The sequence below is a fragment of the Dicentrarchus labrax genome, unplaced genomic scaffold (assembly GCF_905237075.1).
Source record: "Dicentrarchus labrax unplaced genomic scaffold, dlabrax2021, whole genome shotgun sequence".
In the NCBI taxonomy this organism is placed as follows: domain Eukaryota; kingdom Metazoa; phylum Chordata; class Actinopteri; family Moronidae; genus Dicentrarchus; species Dicentrarchus labrax.
In genome coordinates this window covers 15,474,227-15,494,175 of record NW_026136724.1, presented here as the reverse complement: position 1 = coordinate 15,494,175, position 19,949 = coordinate 15,474,227, and the positions used below count along the sequence as shown (strand labels likewise).

The following is a 19,949-nucleotide window of genomic DNA, read 5'->3' as shown; positions in this document are numbered from 1 at the left end:
TGGTTTTGGGAAACAGTGATCAACATTTTTCACTGTTTTCTGACATTTTATGGACCAAACAACTAATCAATTAATTGAGCTGCTTGTTGGATGGTTGAATAGCTTCAGGTCAGACACCACATCAATAATAAAGACAAAAGGCTAAAGCAATAGAACCCAGTAGCTGTTTATACTCTATTTATTGTAACCTATAACGGTTAGTATACAACAACTCTGATTTAACTGTCATAAGAGGTAATTAGAACAATACTAACACTATCTGAGTCAGTCTTACCCTGACAGTCTGGTCGTCAGAGCAGGAAAGCAGCTGTGAGCCGTCAGGAGAGAACTGGACACGCTGGACCCAACTCAGGTGACCACTGCAGTCTGCCATCTTCTTATTGGACTCCAGGTCCCACAGCTGGAAGACACATATGGACTACTGTACACTTATTCAGCAATATATTTAAATATATTATTATTTTTAGACACCCTCGGTCTGATATAGCTCTTAAATAGGAACTTTACTATACTAAAATCTGATCTGATCATGATTTATTATCTCTTATTTCCTTATTATAGATAAATGTTGTGAACATAAAAAAGGACACTAAATATATAGTGTGATTGTGTGTGTATGGTGTGTATTATACCTCCACAGCATAGTTTGAGAACGCAATAGCAAGCAGGTTACTGGTAGGACAGGCGTGACAGTATTGCACCGTGCTCAGGCGATTTGTTTTGATCTCCAACAACATGTCCGATGTCTCCACGTCAAACACCTGAAAAACAGCAGCAGAAAGACAAATCAGAGTCTACTCGAGCTCTGGGAACAATATGAAAGTAAAATTTTGACATGCCAATTTTACTGTCTGATATTTGTGTATCTGACTTGATTTGGCTGCTACTTTTGAACAAACATAACATAAAACATTTGGTTATGTTCTCACCAGGACAGCTGAGAAATAAACTTGTCAGTGCTCTTTGGTGGAAATATCTGGCATGCCAATGTAAAGGTTGGCTCTACAATAAATCTATATAAATTCATTAGGTATTGTACATCAAGTGAACTGAGTAGTACTACAATAAAAATGATTCCCTTGTGCCTTAAGATTAAATCTTTAAAGCAAACTTGTAACATTAAAGTCTCATTTTCCTTCTCCCTAAAGCCAAAGAGACAAGCTCAGACATCTCTGCAGCGTTTGGGTTGTTTCCCAGAATACGAACAAATGAAGACATAGAGGACACAGACAGACTGATTACAGGACAAGACTGACTGATTTTGGAAAGCTCGGGAGAGGAGGGGCTGCTCACATTTACAATCAGGACACACATTCTTCAGACTATGCGGAAGACAAACTGACAAACAGCCTCTCTTTCCTGTCTCCTTCAATGAAATGACACACTAACAACAAGGACATGGAGGACAAAGTCAAGCCTGCGGTGTTGGGATTTGTATCTGTACAGGTGAGACATGTACGACAAGACAGCTCCACATGCAAACCATTTACACCCTGTGTATTCGGCACTCCCCACAGAACAACAACAACACACTACAGCAAACAATACTCTGCAATATACCCGTTCAAATTCCCCCAAAATGCTCACCAGAACAGCGTTTCGGGCTGCACATATGATGTGTTTGCCGTCAGCAGTCCAGGTGCTGCACTTGACAAGGACGTCTTCATCGCTATCTGTAAACATGTTTTTCACATTGATCGTCTTCCACTCATTGGCAGACGACACCTGAAACAGCTGCAGGCATGCAGGTACACAAAAAAAAAAACAGAAAGTCAGAAGAGGATAAGTTCTATAAGTACTGTGGCCTCAAAAGCATCTGTGTGCACACGCCGATGTATAATGTTTAGCATAATGTGTAGAAGATGCAGAACATTTTTGAGTTTGAAGGAGATGTACAGTTGTAGACTATTTTACTGGCGAAACTCATAACTTCTGTACTTAACATTTTTTGGGACTGATGTTAAAAAAATAATAACTATGTTACAGTCTCATAAAGTACAGTACAGTTTGATATGAACTGCCATAGGAAAGGACAGCTTTACAAGTATCTAGTTTAATGGCAGTCACCTTAATAGTACCGTCGTTAGAGGAAGTGGACACATAGGTGTCATCAGGGGAGAAACAGCAGTGGTTGACGGGCTCGAAGTGGCCAAACATGGTGTTCTGGGAAGATGGCTTGTTGAGGTTCCACAACTGCAGAACCAGAGAGAAATACAGTAAGACAGAAAGAAGAATAAAGAAAAGAGGACACAGGAGTACGATGTAGGGAAAAACTACATAAGAACTATAAATGAGTTATATTTGCATGCAAAACAAACACTTGCACACCTTGACATTCAGGAACTTGTCGTTGGAGCAGGTGGCCAGCAGGAGGCGTTGTGACGTGTTGGTAAACTCACAGTGGTTTACCTGCTCTTGATGCTCCTCCTCAAAGACCCTTAACCGCATGCCTTTCTCCACGTTCCACACCTATGAGGCACACAGGTTGAAGAATTTTATGATGAAACGAAATGCTGGATTTTGTGTGTATTTTTACTTTCACGCTGTTTGTTGCTGTAAACAAGTAGGTCACAGTGGTTAAGTGGACAGTTATCTGCTTACCTTGACCTTCCTGTCACTAGAGCAGGTTGCTAGGAGACGGTCGTCAGGGGAGAAGGCACAGCAGAGCACCTCGTCATCATGGGCCTGGATCTCTGTGAGCTTCTCACCTGAGGTGCTTTTAAACACCTGAGTGCAAATGTACGATAAGAGCAGTTACACAACACTATGTATATTAGTGTGTACAAACTCTTTTCCTGTGGAAGCTAAACTACAAAAAAGATTTAAAACATAAAATATAGTAAATTGATAAATAAACCTAGAGTATAACTGAAATATAAAAATGGTTACAAAAGATACATGCACACTTTAGGCAGTGTACTTCAAGTGGAAGTCTCGCTGAATGTTGCTTTTAATTTTTTTTATAAACATCTAGCAATAAAAGTGGTTGCCCTCCATATTTGGTCTCCATGGAAACTATTTGGCCTTCATAATTTTAATCTCACACATACGCACACACATACAAGTACACTCAATGTCTTTGTGTTTTGATACCTTGAGTGTCTTGCTGGCTCCACTGGAGGCGATCTTTGTTCCATCGTGGGAGAAGCAGGCGGAGTAGATGGACCCCTGGTGGGGGTGGATCACCAGACGGGACAGACTCTCTACACTGTTCTTATTCCTGGACAAAAAAACCCCCCACAAATAAAAGTCCAGCCTGGGATAGACACCCTATGATCACCATTTTGGTACTGTATTTTTGTAAAATCTATAATAGGGCTGGATATAAGGCTAATATACAGGTTATTGTTCTGTTTACCACAACTATTGTGGACTGGATGAATCAAATCCAAGTAAAAAAAACATTATTAGAACATTCACATATCAGAACAACACAGTAAAATATTTGCTTGCTTGCATACAGCCAGTCAAAGTAGAGTTTCCCTGCACTGGTCCGGTCTTGTGCCTGCAGCAGAGCCTGTCTGTAGACCTCAGAGGAACGGGGCTCAGACAGAGCAAGCTGCACCACGTCGGGAAAAGGCCGCTGCTCCAGCTGGTGGCCGTTAAGAGACAGAAACTCCTGGAATTGACTGCGCACTTCACTGTTCTAGGGGGAGAAAAATAAGCACACATTAAAGTCCAGTGCATGTTCCACTAAAGATTCTGGTTTACCACTCATCATCAGGGCCCAACTGTTCTTCACAAAGCACTGTGAGGAGTTTAAACTTTAATTTCTTGATGCCAACACATTGTTTTGTGTGATGGTTATATTTGTCCATATTCAAGTATTTTTTTTCTGGTGCAAATTCAAGTTTTTTTTTTTTTACATAAATGAAATCTTTGTAAACCCTAATTTTCCATTCTTCATCTCTAACAAAAGTCCATAAATACAACTTTTAAATTATACTGTATTTGTATTATACCTGCAACAAGATTGGACACAAGAATAAATTGTTACTTTTGCATAACAATCATGAATTACTGTTTCCAGTGCCTTATTACTATGCATGTCCTGGTAAAACAGCTGTGGGAGTTACACGTTGTAGTCCCATGATTCCCTGCTGTGTGTGATAAACCATTTGCCAATTATCAGATCTGCCCTCTTGCAATGATGAAAATTGGAAAGGGAACAGGGGACAGCAAAAACACGAAAGGCTAATAAATTTATGTTAATGAGATAATCAAAAACAACTTGAGGGAAGATAATCAAGCTACGCAATTAATTTAATTCACAAAGTTTCACAGAGAGGCCATGGTCAAAATGACAGATCGACTTATGAACCTGCATTTTCCCTGAGGGGGGACTCATACCTGGGCACAGTTCACATTTCAATGAGGGAGAATGGGTGGCCCTCTCACCCGCTACAACTCTAATCTTTCTCAGGTCAATAAAAAAAACCAATCAGCAACTAACGCACAAAATAACCACATTTGTTTTGTTTCATATAGTAAAGTCTGCTGACCTCTTTGTCCAGAATGGGTCCATACTCCACATAGTCATTGATGAGGTGAGCTGGACCCATTATCTGGGCCTTGATGCTGACCCAGTCCAGAGAAAACATGAGTGAGTAGAGTTCCTAGACAGAGGGAGACAGCCAGACACCAACAGAGACGTGGTGAGCAAGGAAAGAAAAATACTTTTTGTGCACTTTTCCTAATTTTTTCCACTATTAGCATATAGATCACAAAAATATGAATTGTTATTAATTTAAACTACAGAAGGTTGCAAAATATGTGTTTTACCTGGGAGAGGTTGGCTTTAGCCATATGGTAGGTTAGGAACCTGATCCAGTAAAGACATTCCTCATCTCCTGAGGTGGGAGGACCATCTCTGTAGTGCTGCTGGTACTGGTGCACCACCTTAGTGTGGAGGCTCTGAAACACACACACACACACACACACACACACACACACACACACACACACACACACACACACAGACACACACACACACACACAGACACACACAGACACACACACACACACGGCACACACAGACGGCACCCACCGGCCCCACACGGCACACCGGACCCACGCCCCACGGCACACCCGGACACACACACACACACACACACACACACACACACACACACACACACACACACACACACACACACACACACACACACACACACACACACACAAAAGTCAGAATTAATAATGATCAAATGGCTTGTTTTCTTAGATTTGCATGCTCTGGCCTCTCTGCTTGTTGGTGTGATGTAAACTAAAAATAAAACACACACCAGGTAAAGATCACTTTGGCCTCTGTGCGTTCTTGTCCTTCTTGTTTAACTTGTAACAGCTTTAGCTCATGTTAGCTTGAATCCACACTAACCTCGAGCTGAGTGCGATTCTGCTCCACCAGGAAATCAAGCTGGAGGTCATGGAGGTAGTACTGGTAGGGTTTATTGTGATTGTCCACAAAAAGCAGAGATTTGTTGACAAATTCCTCAAGAATGTCCTCCACCTCCTCCGCCTCCAAGTCCCACAGAACAGACAGTACCTGGAAGAAGGAATAACATTTTAACCTATGTATCCTGATGTAAGAGTATCCTGATTCCTGAATTTGTCCAAATACTGGAGCATAGTGGGATGTTTTTTTCTATCATATATGTGAAAGGTTACATCCTGTTCAAGCAACATCAGCAGAATTAAACTAACTTAAAAAAAATAATTTAAAAAATATAAAAAGAGACACTTTTAGAATGATACTTAAGGCTACTTACAATAACATGCAGACAGAAAACAGCAATGTACATAATAAAACTCACTTTTCAGTTTACGAAATGACCTAAAATCGAGAGCCTCAATTAAGGACAAACACATAAAAAGGGTCATGTGACCACAGCTTTTGTTGTGATGCCAAACCTTTGCAGGGACTTTGATGTCCTTCTCTAGCACAGTAAGGTCCTTGTAGAGCTCTCGATGTTCATCAGGCAGAACTTCAATGCTGGCAGCCATGGCTTGGTCGAGGGCATCGTAGTCGTAAGATGACGACTTCCTTATACGCTTGAACTGCTTCTGCTGCAGCTGGCGGAGGTAGTAATCCCAACGGTTGGGTTTCTCTTTGAGCAGAGCCCCAATCAGGGACACTACCAGAGGGGAACCTGGATGTGGCATAAAGAAGCGTGTTAAAGGAACAATTTGGGAGCAAAAGCATAGGGACATACAACTAAATCTGGTTTACTAATTGTTTCTAATGCTGTTAAAGGGTCACTTATATCACCAATATTAATGAATGCAAAATTAAATCAGGAGATCTGAAGATACATTTTTCAGATCAATATGCCAAATTGTATATTTAACAACAGCTGTAATTTATATTGTGAAAAACATATGGACTGCATGTAAAGTATGCTTCAGTTCAAAGACCTTTGCATTCTCTGACAATGCTGCGAGCCTCCTCAGGGAGTCTGTTGAGTTCAGTGTATTTAGCAAGGATCTCCAGTCCCTTGTTTTCATCCAGACCACTCTCCACTTCCACCTCATATTTAGCACCTATAAAAGAAAAGCACAAGTACAGCTCATACATTTTTGTATGCACATAAATAAAGATTTCATTTATTCACGTCACCAGAGTAAAAAATATAAGGTACATACCACTAACAGAGTCAGCAAGGCTTCTATTTCTGGTGGTCAAAAGTATCCGACAGTGGATATCAAACGCCTTGAGCACTGTACTGTCCCAGATGTCATCTAGAATCAGCAGAGCTCTGAAACCAAAACGGAAACAGATTTTATAGATTGTAGAATGCACTGCACGTAGACACAGTTGAATAAAAGAGGAAATAATATACATCATCCAGTTCTGCTGTTTTTTCCAGCTGTATTTATAGTCCATGTTAAATCAAAAGCCAATTTGCTTTGTGTGTGTGTGTGTGTGTGTGTCAGATTTGCCTCTTGAATCTACAGTAGAATTTAAACAGTTATATCCATCTAAAAAGCACAAAGCCGATCATGTGTATAAACATGTACGCGTAGAAACCTCGGATATCTACGCAGCATGAGGAAGCGTAGGCGCTCCTTGGCCTCATCCAGAGAGTTGGAGGGACGGTGGAGGGACTGGGAATCCAGGCTCTGCTCCAGACGGAAACACAATGACTGGATCTTAACCAGCAAGTCTGGTTTGTCCAGTTGGCCGATGGACAGCCAGTGGATCCCTCCGGGGAAGCACTCTGCGGATAAAGGCAGGACACGGGGGAAGGACAAGACAGAGGTCAGAGAGGTAAGAGGTAAGAAACTACAGAGAGTCCAGGATTACTACAGATTTTTAAATTTTTGAATGCTTTCTTTCCGTAGTCTGTGACTGTTTGAGCCAGTCAAAGATTATTCACCTTCGATGAGTCTGTGGTCTCTGACAGCCTCAGCAGCCAGAACGGATTTTCCCGAGCCAGCCATGCCGAAGACAGTGACCCAGCCGGGCTCCTTCAGCAGCCGGTAGAGTTTCTCCCTGACCCGGTTCACAAGCTCTGGTCTGTTGACAAACACCACGGGCCTCTGCGGTACGCCACCTTCACTGAGGACTGCCTGGACTGTTAATAATAAGGGCAGATAAATTGTGTGTTTTTGACCTTCCACATGCGTAACATTTTTCCAGATGTTAGGCAGCCTGTCAATATTTTTATTTTATATTTTTATGTTATAAAGTGCTGAGTTACTGTTGTAACCTAATATGTCTAAGCAAAATAACACATAGGACTCCCACACACTGACAGCACTACCTCCATTCTCTCCACTAGTGAAAACATCCCACGGCTCCCTTTTCTCACCATAAGCTACGCTGCCATCAGAGGACTTATTATGTGCATCAGGCAACATTTGAGGTAGGTCATCTTGAAGCAGACTGGCCAAATCATCGTATGCCTCCTTGACCAGGGCATTGTAGAAGGAGATGTAGGCACGGTTGTCCTTCTTCAGCAGCAGCTCCAGCAGAGCCACAGCCTGATCCTTCCTGTTGGGCTGGAGAGAGAGTGAGATATTAGAGACTTCAAAATATGTATGTTACATGCTGCTACTGTGAAGAGTCTCATATGAGGTGGTGAAAATATCCATGATTCCATTAAATGTGTATAACAATGTATAAAAATAGCTTAATTCCACACACTTAACATACACTAAACATGTCATAGAAGCCAGTGAAGTTACAGCCAGGAATATGAAGTGCAAAGGTCAGAGCCACAAAACCAACACAATAAATTATCACTTATCACCTACAGCAGCTAATGTGTATTCTGTTAATGCGTCCCCCAGCAAGATGCCAAAAGTAAATGTGCTCAATCCTCATTGTGTCATTCTGAAAAACAATGCCAGCTAAGTGGCTATGGTGGTGAATGAGGAGGACGGTGACTCACTACGTGCACAATGAGTTTAAGAGGAGGAGGTAGATTAATACGACGATGTGCGTAAGTGCGTAAACAAAGAACAGTTTTACAACTGATTAAAACTTGGACAAATTTAAACACACAACTGAAGGAAGCAGGAACAAAAAGCACCAACATCCAAAAAAAATAACGTGATACATAACATTGGTTCCAAATTATGAATCTTTTTCCCTTCCCATTCCCAGCAGATGCTCACCTGGGTCCTGATCCTCTCCTCCTCATCCACACTCAGTACGCCATCACTGACCATGTGGTCCATCAGGTAAGAGGGCTTAATGTCCTGCTCCAGTCTGTGGCGAAAGCGCAGCAGACAGCTCCGCGCCCTTTCCTCCATTGCCATCTCTGCACAGCACACCAACCATGCAGGATCCTGTCCCGCTGTAGATGAATGAAGGTGACACGTGGACATTTGATGAACTTCAAGTCATATACACAACATGGCCAAAAGTATGAGGACGCCCAAACATTACAGCCACATGTAATTGTTGAATATTTCATTAAAAAAAAAAACAATGTACATCAATACACTGCGTCCAGACTAGGGTTAGGGTTGTGCACGCCATTCAAGTTCCACTAATGATGGTTGAAACAGCAAACGTGTCTTTTTTTGGAGTCATTCTTCAGTCACATTCTTCCACACCTGGGTAAACCAATACTTTGTGCGCAGGAGTACTGTCATACTACAACAGGAAATGTACTTTCCCAAACTGACTCACACAATTCAAAACACACTATTGCTTAAAACATCCTTGTACAGCCAGGTTGTCTAGAGGTCTAAACATGTTGATGGAAAATCCTGTTCACCCCCCAATGGCTGTCATATCTCTACTGTCTATTCTCAAATAAAAGGCAAAAATACACCCCAAATAAATACTTTTAAAAATCAAACAATTAACCAATTGAGTGACATAAAAGTAATCTGCAACTATTGTAAAATGTTATTTATCTTCTCTTGCTAAAAAAAAAGGTAAACTTTACATTTAAAAATAATTAATCAATTTAGAAAGTAATTGATAACTGATAATGACAGTCGTTAGCTGCTCTTGTAAAACGAAATACAGGAACAAGAAGCTCTTGTGAAATGAAACCGCAAGAGTTCATCAGCGGTTCACAGAGGTTTTTACCGAGATAAAACTCTACAACACAAACAAACACAAACACAAACACATACACAAACACATACACAAACACAAACACAAACACAAAATACAGTCAAAGGTTTAGATAGTTTACCGTTTATCGATTTCCTTCCTCCTGAACAGCTTCCAGTAACAACCACAGCTAACTTCTCCCTGTGACAGCTGTCACTCACTGAATGTGAAAGTGAATAAGAAAACTGCAAGTCAGAGCTAAACTTAAACTCTCACCGACGTTATCGCGACCTTTCTTATCACTTCCAGTTACTGACGTTAACCTGACACACTTTGCTCTTTTTCGATACTTGTCTCGACAAGTTCTCTCATTCTGAGCTGCTGCTAAATTAAACAAAGAGAGCAACCACCAGTGGATACTTACGAATGTCTCCTTTTCTTTACCTAGGGAGGTATTTGTTGAACTGTAGATGGCTGTCAGGTGAAGTCGCGTTGTAAATAATCCAACGAGTACAAAAAAAATAAAAGGTAATTCTTCTTCTCTGTGTTAACGTTGCGCTGCACGCCCAGTTTTTGAAAGACTGGCTTCCTCATTCATAACAAAAACAACTACCCCGGTGTGTGACAGCCAATTACGTATCGACATTTAAACCACGTGACTGGTGAGGTCATGCGTTTGACTACTCGGTAACTGGGCAAACTGATGCTGCTTTCAAAGACTACTCCTGTGCTCGGAAATAAGTAAGCTTGCTAATTTAAATGTCTTTTTGTTTAAGTAATAATAACCAAAAGTACGCCCTTAGGAAGATTTTGTTTTGATTTTGTAGTTTAATTTGTAAAATAAAATAACACACAGGGCTATTGTTTACTGCTGCTGCAATTAAATTGGAGAATTGGCCCTTACGTTTGACATTTATTAATCTGTATGGATGTTTAATCAAAAGTTGTTGTGTGCAACATTTTTCTTCGAAATTCGTGATGTAGTCTCATTGCTTAACGGGTGTTGAATTCAATAATACATCACTTGGTATTTCAAGAGGTATCCATTTGTGTTTATAAATTTCCGGACTGTATTTAAAGGTAACATTGCTGCCTAGTGACAACAAGAGATGAGAGCATGTTGTTTATTCCACAGTACAGTGATGCACTGATAATGCAATTATGAGGAGCCATAAATAGATTACCTGCACAATGCTGTGTCAAAAGAAAGTCAGCCTGTTCAGAAATAATACATTCTTAATCAAAATTTATACGATTGAAGTCTGTGATTAAAAATCCCACCACTGCATCTCCATTTATAGAAAATATTAGCTACTGAATTTGGTCCCTATTTAATTCATAAGTATGTAAATCACAAATGTTTTTCCTGATTGTTGATCATAATATACCTGATTTTTATTGATTTCTTCCTTGTAAAGGCAAATAATCCCTCTGCATTAATATGATGTATTATGGTTTAAATGTTACCTACCTACATATACCACACTTTTTATGTCTATTTTGTTATATACATTTATTTATTTAATAGCCTTACAACTTGCAAAATACAGCCATGAAGGTTTTTAAGATGATATTAAAAATCATGAAAAAAAACACTTGTAGGTTAACATGCCTACATTGTACATTGTGTCAGGGCATACTGTAAGTACAGTCAATTTTTTACATTTTGGTTGTGTACTTTTAATATTTCAGACAATGTGTAAGGCAGACCATGTAGAAGACCACATTTAGCCTTATATATATATATATATCATATTAGGCATTCACCATTATCCTGGCCAAAATAATTATTATAGTATTATCTGATTATCCGATAATTATCAAAATATACTAAAATGCCACTAAAACACTAAAATCACTTCACCTTACATATGGTTAAGAAACAAATATTTGTATTTTAAAGATCGTATAGGTCAGATAGGCGAAGCATTGGTATTTTAACGACCCAGGCAACGTTTTCAAGTCACTATATATATATATATACAGTATGTATAATCCAAATAGTATTTTTTAATCACGCTTTGGGATAAAATTGTATATCGTCCCATCCATAATTTACATATCAGGGTGTGCTCCTACATGAGCACTGACAAGCCAACATACAGTATATTTCAAACACAGACTTTATGTTTTAGTATCATTCTGTTTGGAAACTTCAAATCTGTCCTCAAATAAATGAAGATATGGTCGATTTCTCTTTGAAGTTTTATTATATTAATTGTGGTACACAAGAAAAGTACAATAACTTCCCACATTTTCATGTAAACTTCCATGTCAAGTACACAACTGCTTTTCTTTGTGCATCATTGGGTCCACTGGAAATTTTTGGACACAAAATCACTTTTGAGTGCAGCACCTTTCATTTCCACACAGGTTCTAACAGCCAACACAGCAATACTGTAGCAACTACAGTACCTCAAAATGTAACAAACATTGCAACTAAATCAATATAACAAGTATTCCACTGGCAGTAAATAAGTAAAATTACAGAACATACAACATGTGACAAATACTAACTAGTAAAAACTCAAATGACCTAACCCCAACACAAAGCTACTCATGCAGACAACTTTTAATTCTTTCTTTGCAAAATAAGATAAAAAGTTTTTTTGTTTTATTTCTACTATTTCTTTGCTGTATAGTAATATCAGTGGATTAAACAGACAACGGAAAGTTTAGTTCTCTGGCTGATGAAACAATCAAAAGGAGTTATTCCATGGGAAAAGGGCTATCTTTATTGTCTATTCAAAGGTGGTCATAGTTAACTGTAGTTATACTATATAGTTACCTTAGAATTTAACAATGATAAATAACTTGTTATATGTAAAGAATCTAATATGCTACTCTGCTACTTTTCTAAATATATACGCTTCTTCCTCTTTGCTTCATAAAACTTACTGTATCCTTTTTAGACATACTAAGGTTTTGCCCTTTTCCCCCTGCGGATTCCCTCCACGATAACAGGAGTTTGACTGCAGACAAATGTACAATACAAGGATCACTATTAGGTTTAGAAACGGCTTGTTGTAACACTGGTTTTTACGGTGTTGAAGCTGTAAATGTTCACAAGACAGCATATTTTGGAGCATTTACCACAAAGGACTCAGGTCACATTAAATGTCGACCACAAGGTGCCTTCACTGCTAAATGTAGTGATAAAAATTACATTTATAATATGGTGAAGATAACTCCAACTATTGGAGCACACTGACTTAGCAAAGCAGTTGCACTGCCCAGCTACTGTAGTACCTCCTTAGCTTTAGCTATGTCTCATGGCAAAAAGGACTCCTTAGACTAAATGAGCCGAAGTTTGGTTTTAATTGGAGGTGACGGATTCATGAGTGGTGTCCTGAGGAGGGCTTGCTGCTGGCGGGCTGTCGCTGAACATCAGCTTCCTGATTATACTCGCGTAGAAAGGTCCATAGACTGTCCTGTTGTAGTTGACCAGGGAGATAAACTTAGATCCCATCAGTGCTAATTCAGGTTTGATGGCGGTCAGGCCGGCTGGCACCTGTTCAAGTTTGACCTTGGGTTTGGGATCACAGATGAGCGCCATGAAGTATTGCTGCACACGGTCCTCTGCACAGAAACAAAAGGCAAAGAGAAGTTAAAAAAAAACACTCCCAACCACGTGGATTTCTGGCTTCATCATCAGCTCCATTTTTGAGTTAAAGCTCTGCTCTTGATACTCACAAATCCACTCACACCAATGTTTAATAACATATACACCAATTAAGTAATAGGAACAAATCTTCAAGTCACACAGTCCCTCCTGCCCACTGTCTTACCAACGAGAGTACGGATGGGATTGTCTTTCTGAGTGATGCTGCAGATCTGGCCTCTAAGGGTGGCCTGCAGTTCTGGGGTCAGTGCAGGGTAGCTCCTCTCTGTTAAAGACTTGTTGAGTTCACAGCAGATCTGAGAACTGACGCCCTCTAGTGCCTTTTCTAGGTTAAAGTTCCTACACAATAGAAGGAGAAGAGAGGTTTAAGCACCCATTTCATGCAATGTATATAGTAAATAACCTGTGATAGCCAGTTGTGTGTTTGAATACAAATGGCAAAAATTTAGGATGGATTTCAAAGAGTGAACTGACGGGCTGTGCATCCCATCCAGCAGCACACTGGTCATCCTCTTCAGACGGTCAGACAGCGAGGGCAGACCCTGGATAGGCCCTCCGATGGTGCTGCAGACAATGAGCAGCACCTCGTTCACTGCCTGACACCTCTGGAGCTGCCACTGAATCTCTCGCAGACGGCCCTCATCAGTCACCAAGGTCTAAAAGAGAACCACAAAAACAGACATAGTATGGAGCTACAGCTGAGAGGTGAGTATCTTATCTTAACGGGGGAAACAGGTAGCCTGGCTCCGTCCAAAGTTGAGATAACCACCTTACAGTACCTCTGAAGCTCACTATTTAGTTGCCTTATGTTAAACAGCAAGACGCTAGAAATTCACAACTTCCACCAAGAAAATTACAGCCCTTAAAAATCACAAATCTAATCCTAATCTAACTGTTTGTATATTTCACAAATATATATATTCTCTCTCTCAGTTAGATACACATATTGAAAACACACTCACCTCAGGCAGTGGACTCCTTTCGTAATCCCATGTAAGGATGCCGACGAAGGCAGTGTTAAGGATCTGAAAGGGCCCAGGCATTGCTCGCTGTTGTTTCCCCTGACCTTTAGTCTGCTCTGTGGAGACGGTAGCCGACAGCAGCTCCTCCAGTGCCGACTTGATCCACGAGGTGGTGTGGTCCAAAGCACCTAAGGACGTTTATCACAGAAATAATGGCTGAGGAGTTTCTTCTTAAAACTCTTTAAAGGCAGAACGTCCAGAAAATGATAGATTATAGGTAGATTACACATTTTGTAACTATGTAAAACATACAGTATTAAAAGCTATGGAGAAAATGTGTTTCTTGTTCACTCACTAGGTGTTTTGTCCAGGATGCTCTGAAACTTTGCCCTCTCATATTCAACACTCTGGTTCTGCAGCACAGGCCTCAGATTTTCAATTGTAAAGTTGACCAAGTCCGCCTTCATCAGGTCCAGCACACGGAAGATCTCCCTGGTGTGTAAAGAAACAATAAATAGATATAAATACAACTCACATAGTCCATGTACTCTAACAGATAAACAATACAAGCTCTGGTAATAAACAATGGATCCTGTCTTTGTGTGTACTGACCTGAACAGTGTCACGATGTTATCCGTGCTTTCGCGGAGCTTCTTGATTTCCTCATTCCTAACTGGTGCACACAACTTGCCCATGGTGGTGATAATATAAGAGGCAAGCCCCTGGATGTCTACAGCATCATTGTCAGCCTGCTGACGAATCAGGTCCATGTCCAGCACCTCCATGATCTGGGTCCGCATCCGATTGGCACCCGGATTAAGGAATGACAGTAAGATCTGTCCAAAGAGGAGAATTATTGTTATTTAACTTATTTAATCAGTGATGATTCTGTATTTGTTACAGTTTTTCTACCAGTCACAAAGGAGGCAAAAGCAATTGAATCATAAATTATTATTTACATATTATTATTATTAAATTAAATCATTTCTCCAGATCGAGTGAAGCTGTAAACATCAGATTGTGTGTGCTGACCTCTCTGATCTCCTCCAATAATCTGATGGCTTGCCCATACTCAGGTGGGTCGTCGTTCAACTCGGACTCCAGGATGTCCCAGAAGGCCTTGTGGACATTATCTCTAACTAACTTCCATATACTAAAAAAAGAAATAGAGGATTTAGTTTTGCTGAGTATATCATAGGTCAGGAAAAATATAATATATTTGTGAAATGGGCTTTGTTCTTCCACCTCTCCAAACACTGAAGGAGAAAACCCAGTGCCGTATGCACTAAATAACCAACATGCATCATCTTAAGAATAAAAAAAAATTAAAAAACACTCCTATCATTGAGCATGGAAGCTAATTTTCCAATTGCTGAGCGCATTGTGCGGTCTATATTATCTGCTGCTGTCTATCTCTTCACTCTTCCACTTAATAAATAATTGTCCTATATCTCATCTCTCGCAGTCTCTGTCCTGTTTACACTCTTGTTCAGTTCAGTGAGAGTTGTGATAAAGACAAACACAGACAGACAGACGTCAATGAGCAGAGCAGAAACGGTGATGTACGATGTACTCTCTCTTTACTGTAAAATGCATTTCTGATTAAAATAAATATATTTATTTGAGTGGGTGGGGGTAATTAATATATAATTTCTGTAATATTGTTGATATATGTATCTATAATGTAACAAGGGTTGGTCATTTTAGGTTGCATGCCAACAGTGATGGTGCATTTACTCAATTACTGTATTAACAAAATATAATCAAAAATAAAAGGAGGTTGTATTGTTATGGATAAAAATGAGAGTTTATTGATCCCCTGGTTATATTTACAAACTACCAAGCAGTATATATAGTAATAAATAACCCCCACCTGTTCCAACATTAATAATGTACATACATTAATGCATCAATAATTATAATTCAATAATATATACATTATTCTTAAATGGTCCATAATGAGTACTTTAAGTAACAGTTTTATACTTTTACTTAAGTAAAAGATCTGAGTACTTCTGCCATCACCGCACACAAATCAAGTATTAGTAGACAAGCCCCTACAGACTGTACATCATGTTTTTGTGACTTCACTTCCTCCTTTCTGATGCAGTTTCTCTGTATTTGTTAGAGGCTGTTATGGAACTTATTTAATCATTTCCCAGTGTTTTTTGTTTGATTCACTTGCAGTTTGGGCACATATAACAGTGTTTCCTTGGATTTCCGACGTCTTGTTTCTTTTGAAAACTCACATATCAGTGTCGACTGCCAGACCCCTTTTACAGCTATTCCACAGTCAACATAAAACTCCCATTTGTGTTTGGCAGTAAAACTTATCTTCCATGAGGTGTACATATAACTTTGTCAATACTGTGAAACTTTATACAAAGTATACACACAATAAGCAGCTCTCCTTGGTATTTAAGTTCACTGATAATCCCCAAAACATGGTCAGGGTGTGAACAAATAAAGACCCAAAATCTTTTTTTTATAGTATACCTGTCCTGAGGTAGGCTGGCAGGCTCCATGTGGAAGTTGCCGTTCACAGTGATCTCATGGGCTAAGCTGAGGTGAAACAGGTCTCTGGCAGACTCCATGACTTCATCCAGGGTTAAGACTTTGGGTGGGCTTGCTGTGGGAAGAAATAAAAGCTTGAACAAAAAAAGTCAGAGCATAAAAACAACTCTTGAAGTTGCACGATGACAGTGGCGAGGGCGGTTATTCCTGGAATGTGATTAGAGATACAGGCTCTGGAACTAGTACGAACAAAACAGCGATATAAATGTCATTTTTCAAAATGAAGTTAGAAGCCACACTAACTGGCGTGCCTTTCCCGAAACATAAACAGCAAGTCAGAGGTCATAGGGGACTCACAGGAGGGCGTGCAATGCTTGCTGGAGCAGTCGCTGGTGAAGCTTTCACGGGAACAGTCCAGGTCGCTGGTCGACATCATGCTGTCGCAGCGCTTCGATGAAGACTCGCCATCACTGCCTTGGTCCTCACCGCTGGATGTGGAGGCAGGTCGTTCATCATTTAGAGGCATCTTGGGTTACAGCTGCACATGAGAAATTGGTTTTAACCCTTAGCTTGTTGACTTCAGCAGTGTTCTTTAACTCAAGTCACAAGTTTTTGGGGGAATTTTACTAATTTAATAAGAAACAGGTTTAGAATTTAAATAGAAGGTTTATTGTTCCTCCTTTGTTTGGATGCTGTTGTCAAGAAAACTGTAGTTATTTGTAGTTCTTAACAGGAACTGAACAAACAGTGAAAAGATCTCTTACATTTGAGGTCTGGTGATATTCTGTATTTTTATAATTAGCAAGTCCCACAAAAAGACCAAAACCAACAATGACTTAATCCTACTAACAATGATTGTCTGTGTTGCCAAAGTGTGACATAACCTTTTTATTTCAGTGCCATAGTTGCCCAAAAAAACTATTAAAAACAACTAAATGTGCCACACCGTTGCACTGGGTGAACTTTTCCATGACTACAGATGCTGTAGTTAATTTTGAGCTGACTACTCACTTAAAAAAAATGTGTATAATTCCACAGATGAATATAGTCCTCGACAAACGTGCTGCTTACTCCTGTTGGAATAACATCTGCTAAAATTACAATGCCCAGCTGTTTTAGAGAATGACTTTGCCTTTATAAAAAATAAAACTAGATATCTATAACCCGATTTTTTTTAAAGCTGGGGAATTTACAGACCGATGCCTTGCAGTTTTTTTTCATCTTTTCCTGGGATTTACTGACAATAACAAAACTTTAAGCTGACAAATACATAAAACCAAATCAAGTACGCTTTACCTTAGTTTTACCTGTGCCTGTGTTAGAGGGAGAAAGAGTGTGTGACTATCAGTGAGTGAGAAGAGCATTCATTTTTCACTTTAGCAATAGTTGCTGTTGCCAGGCAGTTAAAGAGAGCGTAACAAAAACACCAGTCACACTCAATAAAACAGTTAGTGGGACAGTCTCCATGGAAACAGCGATAGCTGACCGGCAGTACAGTACTGAATACCACCATCTTGTTGTATTAATATTGAAGTAATTCACTGGAAAATATTTGATGATTCTGTGTGTTTACCGCCACAGGGGTTGACAACATCATGCAAACAGAACCCATTTCCCTAACTAGGTTTGAACAATAGCTTGTATTGGTTGAGGATAAAAGGAACACTGTGTGTCGAGGCCTATCTGAGCTCTGTCTCCAGGGCAACATGGAACAACAGAGGGGCTTCTCAACCGTCAAAATGATCCTGTTACACCTGTCCCTGTGCTCGTCTGCCTTCTGCGCAAACAGAATTAGCATTATAAAGAAAGTTACTGTTTGTAGCAATAATAAGAGCAAATATGAGCAGATTAAATTAAGAAATTCAAGCTTTAAGAACTGTGGAACTTGAGCACATACAAACACATAAACAAAACACCTTTAATTAAGTAGGCCTCTGCCATTTTAAGATTATCTAAGACGTACCGTACAGTCAGGGTGACCCTTGGGTGTTCCTGTCCCTGGTCTCAGTTATCTGCTGCCAAAAATGAACGCACACTCCCATCGCTGCTCTATTGGTTTAAAGATAGCTCAAGGGGGTGAGAGTGGGTGACTTCCATGTACCCCTGCTCATTCATTACATCATCTGCTAGACTTGACAGCTAGGTCACAGCATTGCAGCAGGCCAATTTTCAGAGATTATCTAGAGTGAGGGCTGGAGAGGGGGGCAGTACAGTCCAGAAAACTGATTACGGATTAGGTCTACTTTGTCATCTGCTGCTTCACTTTGAGAAATCCTCTTTAAGAAGTCTAAAATGTTAGGTAAAATGAAATCCAGTATGAAAATATAAAGATAAAAGCTGAGCATTTGACGTTTAATATATTGCATATTGGAAAATACAGCACGATAACACTATGATATCTGCATGAATACCCATATATAACTCCCCCAGATGCTCAGGATGAATGTCACATGAACAAATAGAGTGAATGTCTTTCTTTGTGTGCAGGTCTTCTGCTACATATAGTGACTCCTGGAGAAACAAAGACAACCTTCTGGGACCCCGATTTGACTGCAGTATAATGTAAACAAAGCAGTGGATCAGGGAGGCTGGGCCAACCACACGGGGACTCTCCTCATTGGCTGCAGCCCCCTGTCCCTCATCCCTACATGGAAAATGTCTGGTTTACATTGCGATGCACATGGATAAAAAAAAAAAAAAAAAAAAACATCCACACACGCGTAAGCAGTGGGTAACACGTGATCACAGCAGCAGACCAAAACAACAACTCCGTGCACATTTTAAAATAGTCCATTTTTTATTCTTCTGGCCAACAAAACGCGCGGTAGGACTAAATGTTTAACGCTCTTACTGCAAGAAGACATTTGTTAAAGATGTCGTACTCAATGTCAGCAGCGAATACACGGCAGTCCTTTGTTGTTTAACCAACCGAATAATATTAGTGACATGGGTTAGTCATACAAAGCAGCTCGCTAGTTGAACCCTTCGACGACTGCGCCGAAGTTTCCGCTCCAGCACAAAGCCAAACTCAAACGTAAAAGTTGTCAACAAAACGAGCCGAGAGATTTATAATTTCAACAACAACAACAACAAAAGGCAACTTTTACCTCATTCAAGTCTCCGGAAAAGGAGACTGACACCAAACAATTTTTTTTTTTTTTAGCCCTCAAAGGAAAGGATCCGTCGTCGTGCAGCAATGTTTGTCTCTCTGTTTAAAGGTCTTTCGTTACCCAGCTGGCTCCGAGGACAAACAGGCGAAACCATTTCACACACAGGGGTGTTCAAAAGGTCGAGCAATGGCGAACACGGGGTTTAAGATTAAGATTCGAGTGTTTAG

General features: G+C 40.0%; 2 protein-coding genes across 6 annotated transcripts in view; both read right to left on the bottom strand.

Moving 5' to 3' along the window:
* The window catches only part of apaf1 (apoptotic peptidase activating factor 1), a 44,631-nt gene extending 34,518 nt beyond the window's left edge, over positions 1-10,113 (bottom strand). Inside the window, exons 1-20 of one of the 4 annotated variants that reach the window (XM_051392544.1) lie at positions 9,939-10,112; positions 9,657-9,734; positions 8,620-8,801; positions 7,812-8,001; positions 7,377-7,574; positions 7,028-7,217; positions 6,643-6,755; positions 6,415-6,540; positions 5,911-6,149; positions 5,378-5,545; positions 4,783-4,914; positions 4,503-4,616; positions 3,462-3,646; positions 3,094-3,220; positions 2,602-2,727; positions 2,329-2,469; positions 2,068-2,193; positions 1,588-1,734; positions 633-761; positions 275-400 (exon numbers count right to left, since the gene is read on the bottom strand). In XM_051392544.1, coding sequence (XP_051248504.1) covers positions 275-400; positions 633-761; positions 1,588-1,734; positions 2,068-2,193; positions 2,329-2,469; positions 2,602-2,727; positions 3,094-3,220; positions 3,462-3,646; positions 4,503-4,616; positions 4,783-4,914; positions 5,378-5,545; positions 5,911-6,149; positions 6,415-6,540; positions 6,643-6,755; positions 7,028-7,217; positions 7,377-7,574; positions 7,812-8,001; positions 8,620-8,763 — 2,721 coding nt within the window. In that variant the 5' untranslated portion in view covers positions 8,764-8,801; positions 9,657-9,734; positions 9,939-10,112. Of the gene's footprint in view, positions 1-274; positions 401-632; positions 762-1,587; positions 1,735-2,067; positions 2,194-2,328; positions 2,470-2,601; positions 2,728-3,093; positions 3,221-3,461; positions 3,647-4,502; positions 4,617-4,782; positions 4,915-5,377; positions 5,546-5,910; positions 6,150-6,414; positions 6,541-6,642; positions 6,756-7,027; positions 7,218-7,376; positions 7,575-7,811; positions 8,002-8,619; positions 8,802-9,656; positions 9,735-9,938 lie in introns of all 4 variants that reach the window. The other 3 variants (XM_051392546.1, XM_051392547.1, XM_051392545.1) reach the window with 3 other exon arrangements.
* Positions 10,114-11,705: 1,592 nt separating this feature from the next.
* Positions 11,706-19,875, bottom strand: tcp11l2 (t-complex 11, testis-specific-like 2). Of its 2 annotated transcripts, XM_051392598.1 has the most exons (11): positions 19,720-19,858; positions 18,576-18,661; positions 16,970-17,150; positions 16,595-16,727; positions 15,131-15,251; positions 14,711-14,934; positions 14,454-14,590; positions 14,099-14,286; positions 13,611-13,792; positions 13,303-13,475; positions 11,706-13,093 (listed from the first exon to the last, which is right to left on the bottom strand). In XM_051392598.1, exons 3-11 carry the CDS (start codon positions 17,136-17,138, stop codon positions 12,831-12,833), a joined length of 1,590 nt encoding a protein of 529 aa, XP_051248558.1. In that variant the 5' UTR covers positions 17,139-17,150; positions 18,576-18,661; positions 19,720-19,858; the 3' UTR covers positions 11,706-12,830. The 2 variants fall into 2 exon arrangements, with proteins under 2 accessions (XP_051248558.1, XP_051248557.1); XM_051392597.1 differs by lacking the exon at positions 18,576-18,661 and having other exon boundaries at positions 19,720-19,875.
* Positions 19,876-19,949: the final 74 nt, after the last annotated feature.